General features: G+C 46.9%; 1 protein-coding gene across 3 annotated transcripts in view; it reads left to right on the top strand.

Moving 5' to 3' along the window:
* Dym (dymeclin) overlaps window positions 1-18104 on the top strand; it is a 279741-nt gene that overhangs the window by 123264 nt on the left and 138373 nt on the right. For all 3 annotated transcript variants that reach the window (XM_032886079.1, XM_032886077.1, XM_032886080.1), the window contains one exon: window positions 1228-1322. In XM_032886079.1, the coding sequence (XP_032741970.1) occupies window positions 1228-1322 (95 nt within the window). The remainder of the gene's footprint in view (window positions 1-1227; window positions 1323-18104) is intronic.

The following is an 18104-nucleotide window of genomic DNA, read 5'->3' as shown; positions in this document are numbered from 1 at the left end:
GATTATGACCTGTGCCAGAAAATTTCAAATCTAATCTTATAGAATGTTCTCGAAAGTCTGGATCAGCACTTAGCATATTATATGGTTATATTACAATGTCTATCTTAATACTTAATGGTTGTTCGATGCAATATACTTTGTATGAAATGGAAAGCAAGCACTGAGATTGGAGCTGCTGCATGTGCTTGCCGGACCGAGGACTCACTCTGGTTTGCTCTTTTAAAGTAACAACAAAATATCTAGAGGTGTGAACAAGAGAAAGTACAGGTTTAGATCAGGAAGAAGGTACAGGGGCTGAGGCTGTTGCTCCACTGGCAGTGCTAGCTGGCATGCCCAGAGCGTGGCCTTTAGCCATACCACCCCGTAAACTAGGTCATCACGGGAGGCAAGGCCGTCCTCAGCCGTAGAACAGTTCCGTTTGGTTTGGTTGTGGCAGGATCTTACAGTGTAGCTCTGGCTGGCCTGTGACTGGCTCTGTAGGCCAAGCTGGCCCTGACTCAGATCCAACTGCCTCTGCTTCCCCAGTGCTGGGACTAAAGGCTTGTGCCATCATGCTTAGCATATATAGCAGATCTAAGACCAGTCCAAACTACACGAGAGTCTGTCCTCAAAGAAAAACAAACCCCTTCCCCAAAGTTCAAGAGAGCAAACGCTTTGAAAAACGCTTTGGGGAAAAAAGAAGGCAAGCACTTCTGCTGACGTCTGTAGAATTTTAGACTTAGCCAATGGAAGTGTGTTTCCAAGGACAGCAGTGTGCAGAACTCAGAGCTAAGGGGTTGTTTACTTAATGTTTTTAGGTGTTTCTGTCTATGGGGTTCCTGTAGATATATGTCCCAATGCTTTTTGTTTTGTTTTGTTTTGTTTTTTCCTCTGAGATTGTTTTTCATACGAGGCGGTTTTCAGAAGGGAGAGGCTTGTGTTTAGAAAGACGGCAGCATGCACTCCATTGCTGTGTATGGTGGGAGGGTCTGCAACTGTAAGGACACTGTAGAAGCATTGCTGCGCCTGCTGTAGACGGCTTCCGCCTCACACTGTGGGAATGGTCCTGCATGGGCGGATTGCCTGTCCAAATTCATTTGGAAACAATTTGACTTCTTAGGCCTTGTAGATGGTAACTAGGACTAGAGATCCTCCTGGGCACTCTCTGGCATTAGGACGGTTGGGTGTGTGTTGCTTTGAAGTGTGGAGAAGATGTGCTGTGTGTTTTAATCTTGCTCTCCCCCACAGGACAAGTACCTGCACACCAATTGCCTGGCGGCGTTAGCAAACATGTCAGCACAGTTTCGCTCCCTCCACCAGTATGCTGCCCAGAGGATCATCAGGTAAACACAGACAGAAGCAGACACCGCGCTCTGCCTTCGGGGTGGCTTTTAAGATGGGTGCTATGTCAGTGTCCTTTTGAAACATGTGCAAACCCGGCAGATTTTCCTCAGTTTCCCACTGCCTTCCATGTGGTTGAGAAAACCCTGTTCTGTTTTGTTTCCTACATACTTGTTGGTCAGAGTTGATGACATTCATTCATTCATTCATTCATTCATTTATTTATTTTAAGGTGGAAAAAAGTGTGTATTTAGAATTAGCCACCTGGACTCACTTCAGATGATCCCAGTCTTGTTGGCCACATCTAGAGCGTCACGGTCAGGAGCCAAGAGAACATACGCCTTCTGCTCTCCGTCAGGCCTTATCAGGGTACTGACTTTGCCACATCAGTGTCAGAGTTTCTTCACGGCCTGTTTGATCCAGTGCTTGTCAGCCTTGACAACCACAGTGTACACAAGTGTGGTGTTGTCCCCTGTCTTCTTCATGGCTGACTCGGTGGTCAGTGGGAATGCGATGACAGCATGGTGGTCGAGCTTGCTTCTCCTGGGCGCACTCTTTCCAGGATATTTTGGCTGCCTCTGGAGTTGCAGGGTCTTGGGCTGCCGGAAGGTGGGTGGCCTTCAGATCTTCTTTTTGTGGCTGTGGACGCCTTTCAGCTCTGCCTTCTTAGTTTTCAAGGCCTTCGCTTTGGCTTCATTTTGGGGAGGAGCAGGAGCTTCCGTCTAAGCTTTGGAGCCATCTTGTCGATCAGGCATGGATGGCGTTTACGTTTGCTCCTTTTATGAACTAGACCGTTAGGTCTCAGGTTGTGCATCAGCTTTCCAGGGCGTACGTGCGTTGTTAGGAACTCAAACGAAACCTTAACCACTGTGCTAAATGCTCCACACAGCAGCACGCTCCAGCCTCATAGTTTTCTGTGTTCGTCTTATCTTTGAGGACGTTCACTTTTCTTTTCATACACGTGCTGTACACTTTGTGCAAGTGCGGCACCACTGAACCACCCGCTCTGACCAGGGATCCCTCCCTGGTTGTTCAGCTGCACTGTGATCTTCTCTGCCGCAGCTGTTACTCCTACTCTTGACATAAGTTAGTTCTGTTGCAGTTTTGTAGGCTAAACTCACAGCCCCGCAGAGGTGCACGCTCCCGAGGCTCAGTGGGGGAGTCTGCTTCCCAGCTGCCAGGAGCACCTCGTCCCTTGCTCGTGGTCTCGGTCCCTGCCTGGTCTCGTCACTCCGTACTCCTTTTTGTAGTACTCTCTTCCTCTCTGATGGTGCCTAGGCCCTACCTCATACTCCACCATCCCCTTCCAGTCTAATGACCTCACAGAACCGTAACTGCTTGCTCCCCTTGGCCAAGTATAGTACCATACTCACATTTCCTGAGGAGCTGTGGTTTGGCCTGCCCCAGAGTCGGCCGCAGGATCTTCAAAGATAGGACAATTAATTCTGCAATCACAACTGTCACCTGCAGGCTTTTCTCATACATACGGGTCCTGTTATTCTCCTGTAGGTAGCTCAATGTTGTCTTAGCAGCTTTCGAGTAAATCATGTATCATGGAAGTTGTAGTTCTTCTTTGTTTCTTACACTTAGGACAATGCAGACTTTTTCTTCTCTGACACTGGTGATTGGACCTCAGGCTTTGCTCAGCTCATGCACTGGTTCCACTGCTGTCTTCGGCCCTTGGGTTTTTTTTTTTTTTTTTTTTTTTGGTTTGTTTGTTTTTTTTTTCCGGAGCTGGGATGAACCTCAGGCCTTGGTTCCAGGCTGCTGTGAGCTTTACCCCCCTTGGGTTTTTTTTGACATAGGGTCCCACGGTGATCTTCGCACTCAGCTCCTGGAGTCCTGACATTGCAGGCCCGCCCATCATGCCCAGCAGCAGTTAGATTGGTGTTTCCCACCGATGCCGGTCCCAATTCCATGTGCCTTTTAAGTGCCCGTCTCACACTCCACCCATTGTCCGTTTGCTGACCTGGGCTTCTGCTTTTTAATAATATTTCTTATCCATTCCTCCAGATATTCATAGTGTATTTTGACCATCTTAATCTCTCTCCCAGCTCTTGCCAGTTCATCCCCTACCGCCCTACCCAGTCAACTTCATGTTCTTCCCTCCCTCTGTAAACACCTCCTTGAGTGCAGTGTATGCTGGCCATGACGCCTGGACGTGGGCCTGCCTTGGAATGTGGTCGATACACCAGGTGTCACACTGTTACAGAGGAGTGGCTTTACCTCTCCCGGCAGCGGTCACATGCCAGAGTTCCCCATGGGACAAGGTTTTGGGGACATCGTGGCCACCTTTATTCCTTCCGTGCTGGGGTTTATCTGGCTTGAGCTTGCATGGGTCTTGCATGTTTTCATAATCATCTTGAGTTGATACATGGATCTGCCTGGATGGATCCAGAAGAAATTGGTGTTTTTTTTTTTTTTAAGTCATTCACCTCTGAATCTTAAAATCCTTCTGCCCCCTCTTCTGTCAGATTCCTGAGCTGCTAGTGTGTGTGTGTGATACAGACATCCACTTAGGGCAGAGTCCTCCAAAGCCTCTACACATTGATCAGTTGTGGGTCTCTGGGCTGACTGCTATCTATAGCAAGGAGCAGCTTCTCTGGTGAAGCTGAGCAGTGATCTATAGATGCAGCGTGAGTCACTGGGAGTCGCTCTAAGGCTGGGTCTTTCAGGAGAATGGTCACAGTAGCTTTTCCTCGAAGGCCATCTATCTCGTCAGTGGTATTAGGTATGCTGACCTGGCCTCAGTTTTGGTAGCCACTCAGAATTAACTGTCTTTATCTGTCTTGAGAATTTAGTAGAGACCATTTTACATTGACTCACAATAGAATCCTCACCTAGTCTTTGTATATGTTACTTCCTTAAGATGGGAAGTAATAGGAGATTGTCAAATTAGCCTACTTTGTACCGACACAAGCTTTATTTCTTACCACAAATACAGCAGTGTCCTCATACCCTGGCGCTTCCTGCTATCCTGAGGAGCCTTTAGCTTCCGAGAGTGAAGGTGTCCCCGGGCTTATTTCAGCGACTGTGATGGCTCCTGCTGCTTTGTGATCCTTTGCTGTCTGCATACACGGAGTTTTACACTGGCTTCAGATTGGTTTTCTTATAATGAATATTTTCTAAGGCCTGTTCCACATGCAAATTCCAAATGAATTCGTTCATAGCTTAAGTTCTGGTAATATGTTTTAGTTGGTTAAGCAAAATTTCCTAGATGTGAGAGAAAAAAAAATCACCAGGAAGGCAATATGCCCAGTTTTTTGTAGTCCTGAAATAGAAAACAAACCAAGATAAGGAGCATAGTTTGGATGTGATGTGGGAGTGTTTCGATACTGATGAATGGTGCTTACTTTACGTACTGGATTTCATTTAGCATTCTGTGAATGGGGAATTAGGTTTAGTAACATAAGGTATATCAGAACTAGTGATAAGGACCTGGCTCTCAAATAACATAAGTCAGCGCAGACGGAAGGCTCTGTCCTTGTATATATAAGGGATAAAGAGCTTACATAGATACGAATGCTGTAATGTAATAAAGTAGAGTTCTTAGAGTAGGGAGAGGTGGTTGGTCATAGAATGGTGAGAAGACATTGCATGAAGATATGAGGCTGTCCTGTTAGATATTGCAGCCCAGGGAAATGCAGCCACCAGGGTGAGGTCACAGTGAGAAGGGATCCATGTGAGAGTCTGCAGTCCAGGAGAGAAAGAAGACAGGTAAGTGATGAGGTAAATGATAGGAGAGAGAATTGTTCAAAAACAATACAGACTTGTATGAAAATGACCTTATACAGCCCAGCACAGTGAATAGATACCAGAGAAAATAAAAACTAGGTCATTGTACACAGTTGGTTCAGTTGGCATGCTGTGGACCTATGCAGGGGGCTGTGGACCTATACAGAGGTCTGTAGACCTATACAGAGGTCTGTGGACTATACAGGGTGCTTTGGACCTATACAGGGGGCTGTGGACCTATACAGGGGGCTGTGGTCAATACAGAGGGCTGCGGACATATACAGGGGTTAAAAGCAAGAAGTAAAATGAATGGGGGACTTGGGGAGGGCCTTGAATGTTAGACATACAGTTTCACGGAAGGAAGAGAGAGAAAGGTCTGTTTTTTAAATGACATAACAGTGAATGAATGAGTTGCAAATGGGATTTAGACAAAGACTGTGGATTTATAGAGTGACATTCATTCAGTGGTATATTCTGCAGATCACATTGAACAGGTAAATCGTAGCTGGTCCCAGGTGCTTGCTGCTGGTGCTTCCTGTGTGAGCTCTATATTTGAATGAATGGCTGCTCTGGACAGAGCATCCTTGTGGTCCAGGAAGAAGCTCAGTCTGCCGACCTCTCTCAGCACCATCTTCAAATGTTTTGTCTGCACACTGAAGTCTGGGTCTGGAAACCAAGATTTATTCTCTAGGAAAATAATTGTCTTGAATTTGATATGGAGAGCAGCGTTCTGTACTTGAGAAGGCTCCTTTTCTACGAAATGTTTGTATCCAGGATTAGACCACAGAGCATGGGAAGGAATGTGAAGCCATAGCTGGGCAGAGCCTGGGGAGTTGGGGAGCCACCCTGCTCTGGCTTCACCTGTGCTCGGTGAAGAGAAACTCTGTGACTATGTTCTGAGTTCTCTTAGGAAGAGTCTGTACACCTTTATATATGTCAGCTGTAACACTCGGAACCTTCAACAAGATGCAGAGTCACGTGTGGCTAGGAGAGGACTTTAATGAAACAGAGTCTCTTAGTGGGACACAAACATAAGGAACAATTTCTTGTGCCTAAGTTGTCCATATTTAATAATAGTACACCCCCCCCACACACACACACAAACTCTTAATACCCTAGAGAAATCACAAGCAGATGTGAGCTATGTTTTGATTAAATTTATAAATTCTTTAGAATGTCTGAGAGGAACTCATCGTTTGAGGCAAGTGATTGGTTTGTATAGGAGTAGGTTATGTGTAAGGCACAACATGGAAAAACAAAAAGAGACTGCATGGATTCTAGTTACTTATTCCTGACTTTAAGATTTTCCTTTCCTGGCATGGTGCTGCACCCATTCGATCCTAGTACTCAAGAGACAGAGGTAGGTAGATCTCTGTGAGTTCAAAGCCAGCCTGGACTACAAGTGCCCAGGACAGACAAGGATATGTAGAGAGACCCTGTCCTAGAAAACCAAAACCCAACCAACCAAAACTAAAAATAAACAGACAAAAGTTTCCTTTGTGTCTGGCACCCACCAGTTCCTGCTTCTGCTTCTGTACCCGTGGATTACCAGGCATTTCCTCCCCTTCAACGTCTCATCCCGCTTTGCTCTTCCTTCTGTCTTCGCCATTGCACCAGGAAGTCACCTGCTGTATGCTCTTAGGTGGGAAACACTTACTGATTTATTTATAATCAAGATCTCTCCTCACTGTGCTGTCAGACAGTGCAGCGGAGTGTAGCACCCACACTGGAGCCATCCGCCAAGGGTTGGGAGATCGGCTCCAAAACTTACTGGCTGTGCTATCTTGGAAAAGATATTTAGCTTCTCTCTGCAGCGTGTCCCCCAACCGTAAGATGCTGTGACAATAGTGACCTTTAGAGCCGGAATCCTAGGCAGGTATCTGACTCCAGCGGCTGCCATATTGTCAGGTCTTTGCACTCTCCCAGCCCCCCAAAGCAAGCAAAAGTAAAAGTGAAAACCAAAGCGAGGCAGGTGCGGGTAATGAAAATGGCCTTCTGGGAAGAGAGTGGGCATGGCCGCCTACCTCCGGGATACTGCCAAGGGTGTTATGTTTTGATGGAGGAGGTGTTGGGACAGGGTGAAGTCTGCAGTCATTAAACAGCTAAGTGTCATCTGGTTGATCTTTTTCTCAGTTGTGAATTCTGCGGGTGGCTCATCACTTGAGGGGACAGTCCATTTCCCATGAGGTCCCCCTGGTTGAGGATGCTCTCATTAGGAACAGCCTCTGCTGTTTGGAAATCCAAGCTGACTTGCAGGTTTAGCACAATGAGTAGACTTTCCGGCCCTCTTTAGGTCTGGAGGAGATTGTTGTAAAAACTGACAATAAGAGTGCCTTAGTTGGGGTTGGGGGATTTAGCTCAAGAGTGCCTAGGGCAAGGCCCTGGGTTTAAGCTCGAAAAAAAAAAAAAAAAAAAAAAAAAAAAAAAAAAGAGTGCCTTTAGTTAAGCTGGGCATGGTGGCCCAGCATCTTTAACCCCAGCACTCAGGAGGCAGAGGCAGGCAAATCTCTAGGAATTCGAGGCCAGTCTGGTCTACAGAGCGAGTTCCAGGACAGCCAGAGCTACACACAAAGAAACAACAACAACAAACAATACCCTGGTTACCCTTTCTCCCCATCTTCACCCTAAAGAGGTAGGAGCTAGGGAGGAGCGCTGCCCCTCAGACCTATTCCGCTTGGATGATTAATGTTGTGTATAGAGTAAAGCTGGGCCTGGCCCCAGAGCTTTCAGACGAAGAAGCAGTAGCAAAGCAAGATGTGGATATGAAATGTTTATCTTGCTGTTAGTTGTCCTGTAGACCCCCAAGAAGGGATTGGTGCCGTTTCTAATTCCCCTTCTGTTCGAGAGCTTTCTGTCTGAGGGAAGTGGTTGTCGGCCGTGTGGCCATTGGCTGTGTGGCCGTGGGATAGAGCAGTAATTGGAGCAGGTCGAAGTGCTTGAAACAGGCAAGGGAGGCAGCCAGCCTCTGAAACCTGAGACAGAGCTTGAATGCAGTCAGAGACCTACGGCAGTAGCGTGCAGTTAACTGCTGTGTGGGATCCTTCGTCTGTAGAGTATGGACAATTGAAAAAACAGTTGGGAATTAGTGAGAGTCACTTTCTCGTGTCTCCCACGCATGTCTAACCTTCTGACATTGCAGTGTGACACTGCCATGCATGGCGTTCACTCTTGACAGATGTGTAGTCAACAGTTTTGTGCTGGGCCATCTTCATAACTCTTCATCTGTAGTTACTCTCAGCTGCATGTGGCCCCTGGGCCATAGGTCGGACATGTCTCAGAGGTCTTGTCCAGGGTGCCTGGTGAAAGGGCTTTGCTCTCAGCTAGCTGTAGGCAAGGGCTCTTTCCTTGTACCCTTTTGGCATCAGGGACCTTTGCAAGAGATCCATTTCCTGTTGGTCATTTTAAGATTGGATCTCACTTTGTACCACAGGCTACCCTTGAACTTACTGCATGGCCTGGGGAACTTGAACCTAAGTTCATCCTGTTTCAGCCTCCCAGGTGCCCCGGTATCTTCCGATAGCCAGTATTTCCAGAAATGATGAAAAGGGAGATGTCATTGGATGGAGGTAGAGGTTTGTGACAATAGCGGTTTATTTTAGTGGGTAGATCTCAGTGACCTCCTGTGAGGGACTCTAAGCACTAGCCGTTGTGAGAGTGCGGCATTTACCAAATTCCAACAGTGCACGCGATCTCACGTTTCAATAGAGAATTAACTTGTTCTTCCCCAGTGCCTGGGCACAGACTCCACATTCTGCCTTGCTGTGGTCTGCGCTGAGCCTCGTTTGATCTTGGCAGAGCATTAGCCAAGGAAGGAAGGAGAAATGTCTGTCTTAGAAACCTGGCTTCCTGTGCTTCCTGTGCAGTACTACTTTGAAGGCGGAGAAGTTTTTCGGGAAACTGGCACGGTTTGCCCTTCAGTTTAGTCTTTTCTTAAGAAGTTACATTAGGAGCATTTACAGTTCCCATTGGGAATTTCTAAGCTTTTAATGGAACTGTGTGACTGGGTAGAGAGTTGCTCTATCATACAGCAGTGTCCTGGCAGGCTTGATGGACACGCGAAAACGTCATAATTGATTAAATTCCAGTTTAGACGGCTGCCACAACCAGAATGTCTGCCTTTAAAGCAGGACAGTGGACGTTTTCCTGAATTTGCTTTCTTGTAAGTAGAGACCTTTGTGGACAACCTTGCCACATGAGAAATGAACCATTAAAATACCGTACTTAGAGCTCCCTAGACTGTGACACTGCACGGTAGGGGTGCGTGGGGACACTTGACAGTATGGTCTGTACTGCCTCCCCTTAGCCATGCTTATCAAGCACCCAACCTGTCTCCTACTATAAGGATCCGGGATTTTATTTTTACTCCACTTTGAAACCAAAAAGATGACCTTCTTTTCAGCGTCTTAAGACTTCTGGGTCCAGGACAAAGCAGTGTGATTGGTTATCACTAAAGGAGGGAGTGTCCTCACGCCGTCTTGCTCTCCGTGCCCCTGGGTAACAACAGCACGTGCAGTGTTCTGTAATCCAGGACTGGAACCCAGAGTGTGAGACTCCATGAAGAAATGACAGCCCTGCTTCACTTCTGTAGCTGGGACAAGGACACCCGGACAAAAGCAGCCTAGGCATAGGCTTCAAGCAAAACACCCACCTTGGCTTGTGAGGGAGGCACCCTTGCTTTGTGTGACAGCGAACTGCCCACTGCCACAGGGAGAGATAAGCATCCGTGACAAGGCCATTCACGACAGAAGGCTGCTCATGTCTCTGCTTTTAGGCGATATTTCCCAGAAATCTTTGCTTCACTGTGCATTTCTGATGCTGGTAGAAAAGGCTGTCAATATTTGATGGGCAACTTGTCATGTCCTCTATACCGTGGGTTCCTTGGGGAGCCACTGAAGGAAACAGTGGCCCTCTGGCTGCCATTACTGTCGAGAGTAGTCATTTGGTTGGTACTGCTCCGGAGTCTCTGTCACCTGCTTGTCCGTTGGATTTATATGTATGGGAAACTGTGAGTGGCCACATTAGTTCCTTGATTCCCACATGGGGCCTACTAAATTTCAAGCTCACTGTTGGTGTTTAACCTTGGAAGCCTTAATCTAAGTGCCCTTGACAGATCCAGTATATTTTGGGTGAAATATTATATTTGGTAAAAATTGTATTGCATCATAAAATTATAGATTTGAAAAGGCCTTTAAAAATCCTCTCTGACGACAACTTGTCATACTTGGTGTGAGGCAGTATGGAGACCTACAGTGAGTTATGATTAATCACGTGGGCATTGTTGCAGCTGCGGGTGTAGACGTCAGTGTGTTCAGCTCATGGACCAGCATTCGTACAAACAAAGGATCAGCTAGGCCTTGTTCATGCTCGTTCTTATTCATTTTCTCTTCCCCTTGCCCCTCCTCCTTCCTCCCTCTCCTTCCCTCCCCATCAATGTTTTAATATGTTATTTGACATGAAACAAACTAGGTTTGTTTTTGTTTTTTGTCTTTTGTTTTTTGAGGCAGAGTTTCTCTGTGTAGCCTTGACTGTCCTCGAACTCACTCTTTAGACCAGGCTAGCCTCAAACTCATAGAGATCCACTTGCCTCTCCTACGTGCTGGGATTAAAGGCATGGGCTACCACCATTGAGCTACAAACTAAGAAATTGTTGTTGTTGTTGTTGTTGTTGTTGTTGTTGTTGTTGTTGTTCTTCTTCTTCTTCTTCTTCTTCTTCTGCTGCTGCTGCTGCTGCTGCTGCTGCTGCTGCTGCTTCTTCTTCTTCTTCTTCTTCTTCTTCTTCTTCTTGTTCTTCTTCTTCTTCTTCTTCTTCTTCTTCTTCTTCTTCTTCTTCTTCTTCTTCTTCTTCAATATTTAGTTATTTTATTTATATAAATACACTGTAGCTGTCTTCAGACACACCAGAAGAGGGCACCGGATCCCATTACAGATGGTTGTGAGCCACCATGTGGTTGCTGGGATTTGAACTCTCTAGCAGTCAGTGCTCTTAAGTGCTGAGCCATCTCTCTAAATTAAGTTCTTAATAAAGCATTTTCTCACTGTATTGTACATATTTCATGGACTTTACCAGGAGTACACTTTCCAAAACAAACATGTTAACTGAAGTGGGAAAGAACAGAAAGGTAAAGAGAATTAAATTGATTATCTATCTAGTGTATGGACATCCTGAATCAAGAGCCCCCAGACAGGCAGAGCAAACAGTGAGAGGTGGCTCCCTTAGAAGACCCAAGAGCATGGCTGGAGACAGGAAACTAAAGAGGCCTAGATGTATCCTGAGCACCATTGACACTGTAACACCAGTGATGCTGGTAATAAATGCGGGGTTTGGAGCACACCGTGGAGTAAGGGTGTCAGCCTTTAGGAGCTGTTTCGTAAACGCATTGAAGCAATATTCATAGGCATTTTCACATGACTAGAGAGTTATTCTTTATTAACTAATATTTATGTCCACATAAAAAGTTTTCATTCTTAATTTAAATGAACTAATGCATATTCTAGGTTAATCATTTTAAAGTCTGTCTGTGTTCATTGATAAAAGCATGGTGTGGGGTCCTCAGAGATCTTGAAGAGCCCAAGGGCCGTGCAGTGAGTGAGATGCTGTGCTTCAGCGCCCTTTCAGAAGGCAGCACGAGGGGAGTGCGTGCGAGTGTGTGAGCTGCAGGCCGCTGCAGGCTCTAAACGTCTGCTGCCTCTGAATTAGTTATGTCCTTACTTCCTCCCGTCAATATAATCAATACTTAGCTATACATGCATTATTCATTTTTCCACTTAATAAATATTTATTGAGAAAATAGTTATCAGGGAGTTAATAGAATAGAGAGGGGCTATATATAGTCCATTTTTATTCTCTGGGGAACTCGTGGGCTCTTACAGAGCCATGGATGGCAAACGTTCTTAAGTTTACTGTCCATCTTGCCCTGGTCTGGCCAGACATGTGTTGTCTGTTACTGAGTCCCGGACCCCCTGCCTACACAGTGGCCTAAAGCATGGGTTTGTCGTGATCCCTCTCGGTGCAGGGGATTGATTGCTCGGCTGGATGGCATTGCACTTGAAGTCTCTTGCTCGATGCCAGCTCTCTGCCAGGGGCCCGTTGCGGGGTTGACTGGAACACCTCCGTTCTCTGGGTGACCTCGCCATTGGAGCGTGAGTCTCATAGTACTGCAGCCGGGTTCCCAAGCGGCGCCGTCCCGGGAATGGCAGGAGCTCTTTGCTTTCCTGCAGCTTCCCCAGTATCTGAGAGCATTGTTTCTACCTCGCTTTACCAGGCAAAGGCAGGTCACAGGACTATGAGGCACACAAATGCAAGGGGACACGGCTCATTTGTGACTACCTTATTAACTTTTCATAAATTGTTCCCCAGTGTACCTGGGATAATTAATGACTTTATTCTTAAGCCCTGGGTTTAAAATAAAATTCTACATTTCTGTTCAAACGTAAAAAGTGCACGCAGATTTGAATTTAAACTGTAGTCTTTGCATTTTTCTCCCCTTGATTCATATTTGCCATAAACTTTTGCCTGTGTTTGTTTCCTCTCAGAAGGAAAGGCTCACTGCACCAAGGTGCCTTGATTTACAGCCAGTGCAGTAACCCCATACCTGAGGAGGCCAGGCCGGGGCTGGCTGGATGCTCATTCCGCTGGCTCAGCTCATGGAGAATGCTTGGAAGCCTAGTATAGCCGTTCACTGTGCCGGGTTAATTCCCTGTCCGCCCACAGCCTGGTGTCCTCTCGGGAAGAAGTTGGATAAGGTGCTGCAGCAGAGCTCCCCTTGGTGGTGCTGTCGCACCACGGCTGCCAAGGAAAAGAGCTTTGGGATCTCACTCTTTCCAGCAAGCATTTCCTTTGATGCAGCGGTGCACCAGGCCGTGGGTTAGACTTCAGAGAACTGGTCACGCTCAGTACTGTCTCAGAAGTCAAAAAGCAAATACCTGATTAGCCAAGTCCAGCCCAGTTCCACAGCTGCCTGTGAGTACCCAGAACCTGGGTACGGCCTGGCTTGCCTAGAGGCTGTGTGCTGGTGTGCTGAGAAGATTTTTAAAGACACAGTTTCCTCTACATAGAAAAAAAAAATGCAATTTCCCATCACATTAGGCAGACCTGTTGCTGGGTTCTCCAGCTGTGGTGGTGGCGGTGTGCTCATCTGTCTTCAGGAGCATGGGCTTCAGGCTTTGCAGCTCTCTCAGTGCACGTTTGCTCAGGGCAGTGTACTGAGAGGTGGAGTGCCATTGGGGAGAAGAGGGTTGGGGACTGAAGGGGACGGGATCATTATGTGGAAACGGTGAGACATGGGTGGCTGGGGACATGGCTCAGCGGGTGCTGAGGACTGGAGTTCAGACCCCCACAGTGTCCACATAAATGCCACTAGATGTGGAGCTCACTGTAATTCCAGCACTTAGATGGCAGAATTCTCCAGAGCTAAAGGCCAGCTGGGCTGCTTGAAATAATGAAGTCCAGGTTCAGTTGGAAGATCCTGTCACAGTGAGTAAGGAGAGAAATGGAAAAGACTGTCAGCCCCAGGCCTCCACAAACAAAACACCAAGGTAGAGAACAGTGTGTGTGTGTGTGTGTGTGTGTGTGTGTGTGTGTGTGTGTGTGTCTGTCTGTCTGTCTGTCTGTCTGTCTGTCTGTGTCTGTTTAGTGTATATATGGGGAGAAATATAGTCGTTTGTCTGTACATGCAGAAACTTTGGAAGGATATACAAGAAGCCAAAACAAATAGTTATGGGGTGGGTAGAGTGCCAGACTTCACACTGGCTATTTCTCATGGCCTCTTCCCAGGTAGACTCCAGGAGGTCATTGGTTGTCACTTTGCTCTCTGTATTCCAAGTACCCACAACAATGCAAGTCATAAAATGATAATTTTAGAGTAAATGTTTGCTCCAAACCAGCAGTTCATAGACAGCAGAACCATATACCCATATTGTAGAAAATACAGACCAGCGGGAAGCTCGATAAGCCAGCTCCCAGCAGGTCCTCACTAGTTCAGGCCCCTTGACTCTTGTGCGGGGGATGAAGTCCAGCGTCCAGCTCCTCTACATGCCAGGCAAGTGCTTTGCGCTGAACAATGCTCCCAGCTCCCACGAGTATCTCTTAAGCTAATATCATGGTATATGTTACTCTAGATAATTTTCTGTTCAATTAATCATGGTTTTAAGTAAAAGCTAGTCTATATTAGATGAAGAGTTTTATAGGCAAGTTCCACAGGATATGACTCATTCATGCTCCGTGTGTAAACGTGGTGGTCCCAAGTTTAACTGAAGGTTTTATTAAGAGAAAAATGCCAGAAGAGAGGCTCTAAGACAGTTCCTTTTTGTAAGGAGGAAGAGCTCGGTGCCCTGCTCTCAGGGCGGAGGGGTATAAATGCTTCAGCCAGGAGCAGGAGAGAGGGGGAGGGGCACAGTCCGAGAGAAGAGCAAGCTGAGGGTGAGTGACCACTAATCCTTCAGGTTGCTGGGCTGAGTGAGGCATATTCACAGAGAGAATGCCTGCCTCGTCTAACCGTCCCACGTACTGTCGTGCATGCTGTATCGATCTCCTACCTTGGGGTTGGGGCTCTCATGCCCAGGACAGCAGGCGCCTCTGGGGACAGTCACTCCATGGTCTACTATCCACCTCCACTGATGGGTTAAAAGGCTTGCATTTAGCATATACCCCGGCCTCTCTTTCTCTCTGAGTTGTTGTTTATACAGAGTTTCTTCTTCCACATACTGGTTTACTTAGGCTGGGACGCAATCGATGAAACTTAGTGCTTCTGAATACCAGTAGTGTGACTGAAAATGGCTGTCCATGTGCTTTGTCACATATGTTCAGTGTATTCACAGACCACCCTGGCAGGAAAGCAACCACTGCAAGTCCTTCCTAGTGGGTTTTGAAGTCTCATTTGCTCTCCTCCTCAGACCCTGTCCTCCTCCCCCTTGGGAGTTCTAGCGTGCTGGCCTTCAGCAGGCCTAGCCGGGGCTCTCCATGGGCCACATCCCCAGCCTCCAAAGGGTTTAAATTACAGTTTTACTTTCTAGACAATTCAGAGTGATCCTTGAGATGTCAATAAGACATAAAGGAAAATACGATTAAATATTATGGTATTTATGACTTTTTAACACATTTAATTGTGTGACCACAGCACATGACACAACACACATGTGACAACTGGGGGTGACTTCTCTCCTCCTACAGTGTGAGACTTAGGGATTGAACTAAAAATTGCAGGCTTGGCAGCAGCATATTTGCATACTGAGTGATGTTTCAGATACATTCTCTTAACAGTGTAACTCAGGCTGCTCCCAAGCTCACTGGGCAGAGGAGGGTGGCTGAACTATGGTATTCCTGCCTCCATCCCCTGAGCGCTGCAATTACAAATGTGTAGAACCCACAGGGACATGCATGTGGTTCCATGCAAACACTGCCAACCAGACTACATTCCCAGCCCCACAGGTAGTGTTTTATATAAGTTTTATGTTCCTGATACACTTAGAAGTTGAAGATTGGGTTTCTTTAAACAGTTGTTGCTTGGTGATTATAAGAAGTAATGATTCTAGTCTGCTGCTCCACACGCTACACGCCGCTCTACGCTGCACACCGCTTTACACGGACTGTCAGCTTCATAGCGCACTTACGGAGAGATGAGCGTGCGATGATTCCAATGTTTCGGTGTCTTCCCAGCAACAAGTACGTTTTTCTTTCCTTACTTGAAACTGTCTCTCTTCCCTTCTTCACCACTGCTTCTGTTTTGAAGCTGTCTGCTAATTGGCCTTGTGGTATCCCATAAGTAACTTCTGACCCTGACTGGTCCAAACATGGGTGGCAGCATGATCACATGTCGTTAAAAAGAAGTTCTTAAAATTGGGCCTTAGACTAAATACTCTTTGAAGTATTATGCACCTGTCTTTACTGTAAGTGAAAATAGACTTTCCGGAAGGCTTTCTAAGTGCTCGCACTAAATCTTTATTAAAAAAATTTTCCCATCTAGAAAGGATATTTTCTTTAGCTCTGTTTGTGTGTGCGTGCGCATGGTTTTTTAGGTTTTTTGTCTCTTTTTTGTTGTTGTTTTTTGTTTTTTTGTTTTTTTAAAGGCAGATCTCTCTATTACATAGCTGCAGCTAGAACTTGCTGTATAGACTCTGCTGGCCTTGAACTCACAGAGCTAGATCCACCTGCCTCTGCCTCCACAAGTGCTGGGATTAAAGGGGTGTGTCCCCATGCCCAGGTCCAGTTCTATTGTTTTTAGCTGGTGGTGATGACGCTATTACATGCTGAAAGGACTTCGGCTAGCATCATCAGGGTTAGAGCCATCTGTCCATGAAGAAAAGCGCAGTACCTTAAATAAGGAAGAATGCCATTTCTTTCCAGGTAGAAGTTCCTTGAGGAGGAGGTTCTGCCCTGGAGAGCCTGTGCTGACTGGTTTCCATTTGCAGCTACATCTGGATACTCAGCCCCATCAGCTTGGTTAGAACAGACTTCTATCTCTGTTCTGAGGACAGAATGGAGTTTAGCTCAGTTGTCTTCTCTGTCCCAGACTTTACGAGGCCGAGGTCCAAATGTTCTCTGGGTTCTTACTGGGAGGCTCTGAGAAGAAGCTGTTTCAAGCTCGTTCAGGTTGTTGAGAGAATGTAGGGCTGAGGCCATCCTTGCCTTAAGTGTCAACCTGGCAGGTGAGGGGCTTTGAGGGCTGTCCCTCTCAGAGCGGACCACCAGTCGCCCCCTGTGGCCGCGGAAAGGTGGGTCTAGGTGGCTCACAGGTCTGGACCACTTGAGCCGTTGAAGGTAGCCTCCCAGGTGTGTCATAAGACATCAGATGGTCAGGCTCTGTGGCTCTGTTCCCCAAGCACTGAAGTTTCCAAACTGGGCGCCAGGCCCGAAAGAACCGCTCAGCCTTCCGAACCTCAGGGTTTCCTTTCCGTCCTTCCACACTTGAGCAAAGCCCTCTTGGAGGCTTGATCTCAAGAGGTGGAACGGAGGTGCCACCTGCCTTGTCCGCGTGTTTTTAAGGCCTCCACGGTCTCTGCGCTCTGCCGCACCCCTGCCACATCGTTACTACGCTGTAGCTGTGCTTCAAGCACGCCGGGAAGGGGTGTTGCTTTTGTCTTTGTACTGGCACCTCTGTAGAGGGAAGTGCACCAGACTCCTGCAGACAACCATCTTGCTTCAGCCTGTTCTGCAATCTGAATTACATTTGCTATCCCCTACCTCTCTTTTTTGTTTGTTTGTTTTGTTTTGAAGTGCTGGGAATGGAATCTTAGGTGTTATGCAGGCCAGGCAAGTACTTTGCCACTAAACGACACTCCAGTCCCTGTTAACTCCAGTTGATTTGCAGCATATCCTCATGTTTTTGTTTTCGGTTTTTTTGTTTGTTTGTTTTGTTTTGTCTTTGACATTAGGACACAACCCTGATTGGATAGGGAACATCCTGCCTATCACAGTTTCCTCATACTCAAACTCTTTGTAGTGAATAACTAAATGAGACCGTCATCTGAGGCCTCGTCTTCCTTCTTAAGATTCCAATGGCATTTCAGATCAAGGCACCGGGAAGAGAGGAGAGACAAAGACTGAAAGGTGAAACGAGGCACTGGGTAAGCTGTAGCCGCTTCAAAGAGCTCCCGTAAGCATGTGGCCGTCCCTGCAGCAGTGGCCATTGAGCCATAGTCTTGGACCAGCCGTGCATCGTCAGAGGACAATAAATAGCCTGTGCCCCGCCGAGTGCATTCATCTCACTAGAAACCCAGAGACCAGGGCCTCAGTGTCTTCATGAGCAATTCAAGGCCCGTAGGGTCACATTGGAGTAAAATCCATAAGTAAGCAGTGTGTGTGACCTGACAGACGAGCACAGTGACCCTAAAACAGCGTCCGTCCTGATTGGTTCTCCCTACTCCTGTATATGCACAGAGCTTCTACAGAATCGCTCTGAGTGAGTACTTTTTGAGTGAATCAAAATGTTATTCCCGGTGGTTTCTGAGTGAGGTAAGGCTGCAGAGTTTTCATCCCCGGGGTTGTGCTGAGTCTGAGATAAGCCACAGGCTGTAACCAGTCCGTGCATTTTGCCATATTTGGATCTTCAATT

The sequence above is a fragment of the Rattus rattus genome, chromosome 15 (assembly GCF_011064425.1).
Source record: "Rattus rattus isolate New Zealand chromosome 15, Rrattus_CSIRO_v1, whole genome shotgun sequence".
Taxonomy (NCBI): domain Eukaryota; kingdom Metazoa; phylum Chordata; class Mammalia; order Rodentia; family Muridae; genus Rattus; species Rattus rattus.
This window is presented reverse-complemented; position numbering and strand designations above follow the sequence as displayed.